This window comes from Canis lupus, chromosome 12, assembly GCF_003254725.2.
Source record: "Canis lupus dingo isolate Sandy chromosome 12, ASM325472v2, whole genome shotgun sequence".
In the NCBI taxonomy this organism is placed as follows: Eukaryota; Metazoa; Chordata; class Mammalia; order Carnivora; family Canidae; genus Canis; species Canis lupus.
In genome coordinates this window covers 67,900,592-67,912,993 of record NC_064254.1, presented here as the reverse complement: position 1 = coordinate 67,912,993, position 12,402 = coordinate 67,900,592, and the positions used below count along the sequence as shown (strand labels likewise).

At 44.8% G+C, this 12,402-nt stretch overlaps 1 protein-coding gene across 2 annotated transcripts in view; it reads right to left on the bottom strand.

Moving 5' to 3' along the window:
- The window catches only part of SLC16A10 (solute carrier family 16 member 10), a 115,598-nt gene extending 103,465 nt beyond the window's left edge, over window positions 1-12,133 (bottom strand). Inside the window, exon 1 of one of the 2 annotated variants that reach the window (XM_025444973.3) lies at window positions 11,770-12,133. In XM_025444973.3, coding sequence (XP_025300758.1) covers window positions 11,770-12,106 — 337 coding nt within the window. In that variant the 5' untranslated portion in view covers window positions 12,107-12,133. Of the gene's footprint in view, window positions 1-9,318; window positions 9,550-11,769 lie in introns of those variants that run through there. The other variant, XM_035697587.2, reaches the window with a different exon arrangement.
- Between the last annotated feature and the right edge of the window lie 269 nt (window positions 12,134-12,402).

Here is a 12,402-nt window from a genome sequence, read left to right as displayed (position 1 = left end):
TTTTAACCCCAAAAGAAGGTCTTGATCAACACCTGTGCTGAGAGCAGAGGCAGGGGAACAAGGGTGTGCCCCACCTGCCAGTTGTGTCAGGTGAGAATCTAAAAACAAGAATAATCTCAGACCTTGTATTCCCATCTATGGTAACAAATTTACTTTAACATATTTACTGGTATGTGTCCCCTTGTATTTCCAGGTATCATATATGATTGACAGACCATCTTGCATTTCTAAAGGGCTCTAAAACTGGGAAAACACACAGCCCTGAAAGCAATGTAATATAACTGAAAATTAATTTTTAAAAATAGCATTGGCAATTATCAAATTAGCAAATATTAATAAAAATAAAACTTAACATTTATAGGGTTTTCAGGAAACCAATATATATATTGCTGGCAGTAAATTGGCTGATGTGCTCCAAAGACAATCTGGCAAAGTGTAACAAGTGTTATAAAATTGTTCATACATACTCTTTGAACTAGTAATCTCACTTTTGGACATATACCCCAAGGAAGCAATCCAAGGGAGAAAAAAAAAAAAAAAAAGGAAACAACAATTTGTTCATAGATGTATATAGATAGGATTCTTGTATTGCATAATACTGACTGCAATTGAAACATATCCAGCAAAGGAGGCCTGGTTAGTAACCTAGGATAGACCACTACAGCAGAAAACCACACTTACTGAAAACCTTAAGTAGGTGTAATAGGTGATACAGAAAAATGTACCTTAAAAAGAATGTTCATTGAGAAATTGAAAACAAAAGTAAATATTTACATATAAATCTACAACTACATATCAGCAATTCTGAAATCCCAACCCTAAGTTTTCTGTAAGATGGTATTAGCACTTACTTGAAAGCAAAATATAATCTGAACTGAGATGAAAATATTTATGGTCTTAATTTGTCTACTTGCTCTGAATACCCATAGACTTCGCTGCAGAAATATCAGTGTATTTACAGGGTGCTGTTTCAGACTCCCCTGTGAGGTATTAAAAAATAGAGATGTAGGTCATTTACTTTTTAAAATCCAAAAAATCTGAACCTCAAACATATGTGACCCCAAGAGTGTCAGATAAGAGATTGTGGCTCTGTACTAAATGACATCTATACATAGGCAAGAACATTTTATTATGTATCTGTTATAAATTTAAAGTAAAAGAGTTAAAGTTTGGTATTCCCTGGCTCTCCATTTCTAGTCTATTCCATAATTAACGTTTTTCTCTGAGTTGCAGGAGACAAAACCTAACACGTACAACTAAAACCCCACCTATCTATCATTGATTCCTATAAAACAACTTATTCTTAGGGCAAGTTTACTATTATAGTCATGAAAGTTAATATTTCTAATGCTAGTGATGAATTACGTTTAATATTAATATGTTTATTATTATAAAGGTAACATTTGTTGAACAGGAAAAACTTAGAAGCCACAGATAAACCAACAGAAAGTAAGAAATCCAAAAACCTGGCACTCAAGGATAACTAGGGAGTTGGGGTTGAGTGTTACATTAGTATAGAATTTGCTGCCAAAATTTGAATGTTACATTAGTATAGAATAACAATAGCAACACTCTGCTCCCATTTGCACTAAAACATCAATTAACTTTGTGGAATGTTGTTGTTTAAACAACTATTGACAAATGTGAATCCTTTGAGAGGCTGCCATTTGAAAACTGGAACATGAAGTCAAAACTAATAAAAAGGATAATTAAGCAAGATGAAAAGGTTTTTACTATTACAAAGTCACCAGACTAACCCACTCGAGTTGGCATGAATACCAGTCTACTCAGAAGAGTCAAGAAATCTCTCTCCATTTAATGAGTAGTGGTTTTCTGCTTTTAAAAAAGCACATCTCAGAATTGGTTTCAGATTCAGTCTAAAAAAAAAAAAATCTATTTAGCAAAAAAAAATAAATTAACAGCTGAACAACAGACAAATGCATAAGCTCTAGTCACCGACTCTCTTCCTTATGGGGGAGCAATGTTTCTGACCGACTTTGTTCTCTCTTGATAAATACAGAGGTCTCATAATCCTTGCAAACTCTGATGCACACCTCCAAGGGTAGTTTACCTTTCAAGTGAGAAACTCTAACATCCAGAAGTTAAAGCCATGCTTCTGTATTTATCCACCAGCTAAGATTTTGTCATTTTATTTTTAGTTGCATTATGGAAATAATTAGGACTCTTTTGTTTTTTAAATACAAAATAACAACCTTTGACTCTGCTTTTTTAAACCAAATATGCCTTGGGGCACTTGGCGTTGGTTAAGCATCTGCCTCTAGGTCAGGTCATGATCCCAGGATCCTAAGATCCACATGGGGCTCCGTGCTCTCGTGAGCCTGAGTCTCCTTCTCCCTCTGCCCCTCTCCCCTGCTCAAGCTTCCTCACTCTCTCGCTCTCTCTCTCAAATAAATAAATAAACTCTTAAAAAAAAAAAAATCTAACTAAATATGCCTCTCTGGAACTTCTGATCTGCTCCTCCCAGTGGAGGAAAACTGGGCTGCCTTCTCAGACCTATACACCTTTCTGGACTTAATTTAAGCAGAAACACTGCTTTGGTCCATGTGTATTATTTCACATCTGTATTTCATATGTATCCCCATAACTAAAAATTAGTGAAACAAAAAAAAGACTTTCAACTTGGAAATAAGGCATGTCATTTCCTCAATTCTTCTAGCTCTAGTTCCTGTAAGCAAGTTAGGGAGTTGTTACTGACGATACCTTAGCAAAGAAAGTATGATCATGCACATTTGGTACATGTACATCTGAAAGCACTGCTTTCCTCCATCATCCAAGTCTCAGAGGGACTGGCTCTTGTGTGGGGGTTTGCATAACTCCCCAAGAGTGCTGGAGCCGCTCATTCTGAATCACTGCCAATAAAAACATCACAGTTCATTGGTGGCACCAGGCTATGCTGGTGCTCAGAGCTGTGGTAAGCCAACTGTTCACATACTGTTTGGGAGTTTGTTTTTGTTAAGGTTTGTTTGTTTAATTTGAATATGAGATCAGATCTCTAACTGGATTGTAATAACTCTAAATTGAATTCTATTCCATGGGGATCCCTGGGTGGCTCAGTGGTCTAGCACCTGCCTTTGGTCAGGTCACGCCCAGGGCGTGATCCTGGAGTCCCGGGGTCGAGTCCCACATCAGGCTCCCTGCATGGAGCCTGCTTCTCCCTCTGCCTGTGTCTCTGCCTCTCTCTCTCTCTGTGTCTCTCATAAATAAATAAATGAAATCTTTTAAAAAAATAAAAAAGAAATAAAAAAGAATTCTATTCCAAAAGCAACTTCCCAGGATTTCTGCTAACTTAGGAAGAAGATACTATTAAGGTTCTAGAAAATATACAGGTAAATAGAAAACAGTTCCAAGGGAAAAAAAAGACAGGGCCCCACATTTCAGGACTACTTTAACATAAGAACAAATTTTTACTGAGCTGAAAAGATGTTCTTAAATTCAACATAATAGATGTAAATACTGGCATCATGTTCCCCAACCCTAAACTATAGTTATAGCACATTGCAAGGCTACTCTAAAAAAAACAATGTATGAATATGTACGAATGTATGCGAAAGCTCTTAATTATGATAAAGGACTATATAAATTATCACTTAGACAAAGATAGGTTATCTTTAAGATGCCATTCACAGAATGGTAGATTAGAATAGGATGTAATTAGATTCTCTGTCTTCCACTTTCAAGGTTTTTTTGGTTTGGTTTGGTTTTTAAGTAATCTCTAACCCCAACATGGGGCTCAAACTCACCACTGGGAGATCGAGTCACATGCTCTACAGACAGAGCCAGCCAGGCACTCCCTCCTTCTTCCACTTTAAACTTAATAACTTATTTGAATTCATGCTACCCCCCAAACATTCCAAGTGCATCAAAAATGTAACAACGGTTGTATAGAATCGTTGTTTTGTTCCTGATTAGGACAAAAGGAATAAAACAGCCATTTCATCAGAATCTTACAAGGATTAACAACCATACTAGAGAGGAGTGGCACACATAAAGGCACAGAGGCAAAAGATAACAGAAGTTTGGAAAAGTTCAAGGCTTCAGCGTGGCCAGAACACAAAGAGCAAGAAGGGAGAGAGGTGAGAGGCAAGGCCAATGGGTCAGGCAAGGGCCAAAACTTGAAGGCCTTTGCTATATGGAGTCTGACGTTTTAATGAGTATCACTGATGTCTTTTAAACAGAAAAATGATAAGGTCCTCTGTTTTAGAGAAATCACTCAAGTGTATAACTGAAGACAGGGAGATCGGTTAAAGCATTACGACAATAATTGAGGCCAAAATTAATGAAGGCATGAATCAAGGCAGCACTAAAGGAAAGGATTTATGAGGCATTAAGGAGGTAAATGTAAAAGGATTTGGTCTAGTTTAACAAGATGGGAAAAGGGAGAAATAAGAAATTAAGATGAATTCCAGGTTTCTGACTCAAGCAACCGGAGGTGTCAGGCACTGAGAGAATTCAGAAGGAAGGATGTGTTTATTCGCAAGTGAGCTGTTGTTTCTGGTGGTAGAAGATTGGAGTGGCTAAAAAATGCATTCATTTTGGATATGACACACCTGTGTATCCAAATGGAATTGTCCAGATATAATAAATGTGATTCATGAACATAGAGAAGCAACTTGGAAATAACAACCCCAAATGCTAATATAGTGGCTAAAGCCACGGGGCGTGTGAGACACTCAAGGAAGGTAGGAAAAGTGAAGCCAAGTACATGGCCTGGGATGAAGCCTCGAGGATTTGCAATACGGATAAACAAAAATCCATACCAAAAAAAAAAAAAAAAAAAAACACAAATCACAAGAGTACAGGGTACAATTTATTCTAAAAGATACATCAAAACCCCTCCTTGAAGGGACACCTGGGTGGTTCAGCGGCTGGGTGCCTGCCTTCGGCTCATCCTGGGATCTGGGATCGAGTCCCCCATCGGGCTCCCTGCAAGGAGCCTGTTTCTTTCTCTGCCTGTGTCTCTGCCTCTCTCTGTGTGTCTCTCATGAATAAATAAATCTTTAAAAAAAAACCCTCCTGAAGTAATTCTGATATGCTTTTATTTTTTATTGATTTCATTCTTTGAGCAGCTAATTTTATTGGTAAAAATTCAATGACAAAACACCACAGGAATACTCATTATTGTATTTGACCAGAATTTATTATATACTATTCACACTGTTCCATATTGCTCTAAATTCAGAAACGTTCTGGAAATGGAGTAAAAAATGCTCACATCACACTCATTTTTTTTTTAAGATTTTATTTATTTCTTTGATAGAGAGAGAGAGCACAAGCAGGGGAAGTGGCAGAGGGAGAGGGAGAAGCAGGCTCCCCGCTGAGCAGACACGGGGCTCGGATCCTAGGAGCCTGGGATCCTGATCTGAGCCGAAGACAGACATTAACCAACTGAGCCACCCCGGTGCCCCCATACTTATTTATTATTCCAAAATCCTGGAACCATTTTTGCGATCTAATTATTTTAACAGGCAGTCCTGATGAATTTACATGGAATATAAGGTGGAATGTTTTAAGATGGAGGAGGCATGAAGGAGATTCGAGCATAACAGCCATACAGTGAGTTCTTAGTTTTCCAACCTCTCTTCCAGTGTAAATAACAGGTATTTTTCTTACAGTAAAAGATGTACTGGACCATGAACCAGATCATCCCTTCACCGTAATCAGCTCAACAAAGCACAATCACTATAAACCTTCCCAGGATGATATAGACATTATTAGTTGTCCCGGCAGCTTTCTGCACCAAAAACAAACAAACCCTCTGAGCATTAAGGGCAGGCACAGCAGTTCCATTCTGAACTATAATCAACCTCCTATAAGTTTAGGTGTAGTAAAAAACTGCAGTGTGTAGATACTAGCATAACTGTAAATGTGAGAACTTTTTTTAAAAAAAACCTTCAAGAACATGAACTGACTTGAAATTTCAGAGGTGCCAGTAGCACTATACTGAGAGATGTTACAAGATGCATGGTTCCCTGAATGCTATTGAAAATTCTACTTTGTGATTATAACTAAAGAGCAATCTAGCAATCTACCTCATACAGGGAAGCAGAGCTGCATTAACGATTGTAGCCAGAGAGCCACTCTTTTGGGACCTTTCTGATAATCTACTTTTCTTGAAAACTACTAAATTTTTAATACTTTGATTTGTACTTTAAATATCCACGAAAGGAGGATAATGTGCAGTGTTTCCCAAACTTATTTAACCACAGACCTCCACTTTAAAGAAAGGCTATTAAAGAACACATTTTGGGAATTACTGAAAGAAGCAAGGGTGTACTTGACCAAGCCCCTAGACCACAAAGACATAGTATCTCCAAAAGGATATCATTACCCTAAATATTGATTCTGAAAATATACTTGTTTTAAATATAGTTTAGAAGTCAAATACCATTAAAATATTTCTTTCTCCAGGAAGAAAACAAGTAAGTAACTAGACCAATACCCTAGTAAGATCCCGGAATGTGCTATGGACACGCAGTCCATAGCACCCTATCTGAGGATACAAGAACGCTTGATTCTTTATCAGTTCCATGAAAGAACTAAAAATGGGCTTTCCAGGGGCACCTGGGTGACTCAGTGGTTGAGCATCTGCCTTTGGCTAGGGCATGATCTTGGGGTCCAGGGATCAAGTCCCATATCAGGCTCCTCGCAGGGAGCCCACTTCTCCCACTGCCTATGTCTCTGCCTCTCACTGTGTGTCTCTTATGGATAAATAAAATCTTTCAAAATAAAGAAAATAAAAATGGGTTTTTCCAATACCCAACACAGCTGTGATTTCTAAGGGAAAGTAAGGTTTCAGTTCATTGTAGTAACTGTTTTAGGTTTCCTAAAAGCATCTAGTTTACCTGTACACATGTTAACAGGTAAAAGTTTAACAGAAAACCTCAAGTGCAGCTTGCTCACGTTCATGCAGCAGTATATGTGAGGTACATCTCTGAGTATTATGTCAGTTGGCAGCTAGGATAACATAGTAGGGCTCTGATGCACTCAACATTTTTCATTCATTCTATTGCCTAACATAGTTCAGCTTGCTTCCCCTTTCCAAAGTCTTGAATGCACAAAGTAAAATTTATTATCATAAAGAAAGAGGCCATCAAACTGCCTTTCCCAGCCCCTACCACTCACAGGAATTCCCTTAGAATTTCAGCTTTTAAAAATAAGATTTGAGTCCTGATATATTGCAAATGTCTCAGGAAAATATTCTGTTTACTCATTTGTATCCCACAGAATTTCAAAAAATCCTTGGGAACTGCTGACCTTGTTTCTTCTCTCAATTACCATCTCCAGTGTCCAGCACAGAGAGTGTCAGAAAACCTTGGTAAACATTTGTAGAATGAATAAGAAGTAAAATTAAGATGTATAAAGTAGGGGCACCTTGGTGACTCAGTGGTTGAGCATCTGCCTTTGGCTCAAGTAGAGATCCCAGGGTCCTGGGATCAAAACCGTCATCAGGTTCCCGGTGGGGGAGGAGCCAGGAACCTGGCTTCTCTCTCTCTGCCTATGTCCCTGCCCCTCTCTCTGTGCCTCTCTCATGAATAAATAAAATCTTTTTTAAAAAAATGTATCAACTAACCTATATCTTAGTGTGAATGAATTTCTTTAGAGCCTTTCCTGAGAAATTTTGGGTAGATCATCAATTGCATAGGAAGAGTTAAGATAGCCCTGAAGAGAAGAAAGCCTGAGAAAGGCTCCTTTTCAGTTCTATCTGAAAACATCATCCTACCATGGATCAGTCTGAAGGAACATGGTTCTTCAAAAGAAACCCCAGACTTCTGCTGAATGCCATATGAAATTATCTTGTTTGTTTCTCCATGGCAGTCCCTCTACAAAAATCTATTTCAATGAGACATTAACAATTGGCAATTGTTTATTGACAGCAAAGTAAGATCAAGAAACAGAGACCCTAATCTTTCAGACTTAGAAAAAAATTTTCTAACCCTAGAATTCCTGGTATAGTACTCAATCAATTGCTATGCTTGAATTAAGCAACAACATAAAGAACGCCAGATTAGCGGAATGTTATCCAGCCAATGCAAATGATCAATCATTAAACCCAGTTTCTGGAGTCAGATAAACCTGGTGATTGAGTCCTGGCTCCACTGCTTACTCTATAAGACTGAGTTTCCACATATGAAAAGAAAGATATTAAATTAAGCCCATATCATGGGGCTGCAGTAAGGATTAAATAGTGCAGTGCTTTGCACTGGGCCTGGTACATAGTTCTGGAGAAAAGTGAGCCATCAGTTAGAAACCTAGATTCACATTCCACCACTATTTGCCTACGTATCTTGGGCTCATCACTAGAAAGCCGCCAATGAAAGCATGAAAACAAAATTAAGTGCTCCTTAGTGCTGGGATTATCAGTCATACATAAGGTAATAGAAAATGGACCAAAACTTTGAAAGATAAAAGCTATAAACAATTCAGATATTTTTTGGCATTGTACTTGAAGCTTGCATATGTTTAATCACAGATGACTCAGCAACCGAATATCAAAAGGAAAAAGCCTGAACAAGAAACCTTCAGGTATTCTCAAATACTTCAGTGCCTGTTGTGGAGGAAGGACTTTATGAAACACCCGCGTGTGTGTGTGTGTGTGCGCACGCGCGTGTGTGTGCTGGGGGTGGGGGGGTGAGTCTCAGTATTAACTGGCTTAAAGACAATCCTGTTACTTTTTTTTTCCCCCACAGATGAGGTTACATCTTTTTTTTTCTTTCTTAGATCTTAAAATTTATCAGCTATCAGCTCTGCAGAGCATAGCATCCAAGTAAAAGTCACTGTTCCATCTAGCTGCTGTTATTCCCGCGTAAGCAGGCACCCAGAGCACAGGCGGGTTTCCAGTCACCACTTACCCTGAGGTGGGCACCTTTGTGCAAGGCCACAACCTTAACACAGCAGTCATGCAGACAAGCACAAAGATCTTCAGTATTTAACTGGCCGACCCATATAACTATTTATACAACATACACCCGCGCATATGCAAACACGACTGAAAGTTGTGGAAGGATTTAACGGAGAAAATGGAGAAGGATATTCACCAAAAGTGAAAATACAGAGCTTCAAAAAAGTTCAAGAGGGCAGGTCTCTGTCCCCTCCTTCACCCTCAGCTGGCTGGGACATTGCAGCCAACAGGAACTCTGGGGATGGAAGGGAGGTAGGCAGAGGCTTCAACACTGTAAAACTCCCATCCCTGGCAAAACTGTCTTTCCCCAGCAGATGCTCATTCACACACACACACTCTCTCTCTCTCTCATAAAATGAAAGAAAAAAAAACCCACAGATAACAAACGACCTACTCACCGGAGTTTGCAAAAACAGGGGTAAACAAAAGACAGTTGTCTTGTTGTTTTAACTGCATTAAAAATTTGTAATCCCAGGCAAGAATAGGCTAAATGCTGAAGGAACCAGTCTTGACATGCTGTCAGTTCTGCCTCTTTGAGCTTTTTACTACCAGATACCTGATGCTAAGATTAAAAAAACGATTTTTGAACAATATCATATATGCATATCAATCCTGCTTTACGATCCAAAGTTTACAACAGTTGTCTTCCATTACAAATAAATACAGGACGCTACACGTTCAACACTGTGACCTGTGTAACAGTGGTTCAAGAGCTATTTAAGGAACAGAAATTCCAGGTTAAATATGGTATATTATCACATGTGCAAAGAGACAATGTACAAGAACATTCACTGCAGCATTGTTTATATATTAAGTCTGGAAGTAATCTAAATGGTTATTAAAGGGAGAATGCATTAGTAAAGCGTAATACATTCATACAGTGGAAAACCTGAGTAAAAATGTAAAGAATTTAGGCTACCAAGCTCAAAATGAGGTATTATGTGGATAAACTGCAAACAACATGGGGTAGAAGAAAAGCAAGCTGCAGAAGGATCATGTAATACTATTTATATAAGGCTTTAAAACTCCCAACCCGACCTCTGCCTTAGAGGCAGAAGAATTAGAATTTGTTAGAACAGTCTTGCATATCCCTTGTATGCACACTAAAGACCTAAGGAATAGTCCTTCTAAAAATAGAAAATTAAGGTTAAAAAAAAAAGACTATTAATCATATAAAGTTTCCCAAATGGCAGGGAGGAGCCTTATTTAGTAATGGAAATCACTTAGCCCCTTAAGTCGGAAGATGTGCGTTCTATGTCCATTTTGCTACTCACCAAGACACTATTTTACCAAGATTCAGTTTGCTCACCCAAATGGGGTTGGTAACACCTGCCTCGCAGGTGGAAGTGAAATAGGTTATGTAGAAGAGTTACACCAAAGGTCTTGGGCTTGTTTTTTGCCTACCAGTCAAGAGATCAATCACATAAGAACTCTCTACAGGAAAAAAAAAAAAAAGAAGGTTGAATCTGCACTTTTTCATCTAGGCTAGTATATCGTCAAATATGACAAAGAACACAACAGGAAAGGGTAACCCCTCACCTTCCTCCTCCCCGTCCCCCACCTGGCTGCCTCCTGGGTTTCTATCCTTAGCACACAGTGCTGCCCCCCAAACAACAAACCAACAAACACGAAACCGTGGCTCTTCAGGGTTCCCTCGGGAGCTCCCGCGACCTTGCAGTGAATGTGCCCTGTGGCCAGCCCCACTCCCCTCCGCGCCCGCGCCCCTCGCCTGCCCCAACCGCCGCGGCCACCTCGGAGCCCGCAAAAGGCACAGCCCGAGGCCGCAGGGTCCGCAAGGTCGCGTTCGTCCGCAAAAGTTAGGAGGACAGTGTAGACGGCGGACCCTCAGCCCTCCTCGAAGTCTGGGCGGCTCGGGGCCGCGGCTTGCGCCCGCACTCGCCCAGCTCTCGCCCGCCCGGCCCACGGCGGGCTCCGCGGGCACCGGGCACAGCGGGGGGGGGCGGGGGGGGGACCCGGCACAGCGGGGCCCCGGGCGGCAGGCTCCTCTGCACCAGGACCCCGCGGGACCCTCCGAGGGGCACAACCTGCCCCCGCCCCTCGCGATCCTCCGAGGGCACAGCCCGCCCCCTGCACGCGGGGACCCTCCGAGGGCACAGCCCGCGCCCCCCGACCCCCCGGGACCCTCCGAGGGGCACAACCCGCCCCCCGCCCCCTGCACGCGGGGACCCTCCGAGGGCACAGCCCGCGCCCCCCAACCCCCTGGGACCCTACGAGGGGCACAACCCGCCCCCCGCCCCCTGCACGCGGGGACCCTCCGAGGGGCACAGCACCCCCTCCGCCCCCCGGGACCCTCCGAGGGGCACAGCACCCCCTCCGCTCCCCGCCCCCCGGGACCCTCCGAGGGGCACTGCACCCCCTCCCCCCCGCACCCGGGGACCCTCCAAGGGGCACAGCACCCCCTCCCCCCCGCACCCGGGGACCCTCCGAGGGGCACTGCACCCCCTCCCCCCCGCACCCGGGGACCCTCCAAGGGGCACAGCACCCCCTCCCCCCCCGCACCCGGGGACCCTCCGAGGGGCACAGCACCCCCTCCGCCCCCGCCCCCCGGGACCCTCCGAGGGGCACAGCACCCCCTCCGCCCCCCGGGACCCTCCGAGGGGCACAGCACCCCCTCCGCCCCCCGGGACCCTCCGAGGGGCACAGCACCCCCTCCCCCCCGCACCCGGGGACCCTCCGAGGGGCACAGCACCCCCTCCGCCCCCGCCCCCCGGGACCCTCCGAGGGGCACAGCCCCGCCCCGCCCCGCCCCGCCCCGCCCCCGGGATGCGCGCCGAGGCCCCGCGCCCGCCCTCCCCGACTCCCGGCGGGCGCGGCGGGCTCCCGCTCACCTGTCTTGAAGACCATCTTGTCGTCGTCCTTGGTCACGAAGGTCTTGAGCATGGCCACGAAGAGCACCCCGCAGGCGTTCTGGATGCCGAACACCGACCCGTTGCACCACATGGCGGCCAGCATCACCAGCCAGCCCCAGCCGCCCTCGGGAGGCTGCGGGGGCTCCGCGCCCGCCGGCCCCGCCAGCTCCACCTCCACCCTCTCCCCCGCCGCCTCGGGGCGGTCCGCGGGTCCCGGGCAGGGCAGCGGAGCGGCGCCCCCCGGGGTGGCGGGGCCCGGCGGCTGCGCCTCGCTCGTGCCCCGCGCGGCGGCGGGCTCCTCGGGGAAGGGCACCATGGCCCCGGGCGGGCCCCCGGGCGCCAGGGAGCGCGGCGGCGGCGAGTCCCCGGGGAGGCCGGGGCGGCCGGGGCGCGGGCGGCGGCGGCGGCGGCGGCGGCGGCGGGCACCTCGGAGCTCGCGACCCAGGCCTCGGTCCGCAGCCCCGCACCCGCCACTGCGGCTCGGCCCGCCGGCCGCCTCTTAAGGACGCCCCCAGCCCGGGCCCGGGGGCGTGGCCGGAGCGGGACGCGCCCCAGACTCTCCCCTGATTGGGCTTCGGGGCGGCGGGGGCGGGGCCAGCCGCGGGGAGCAGC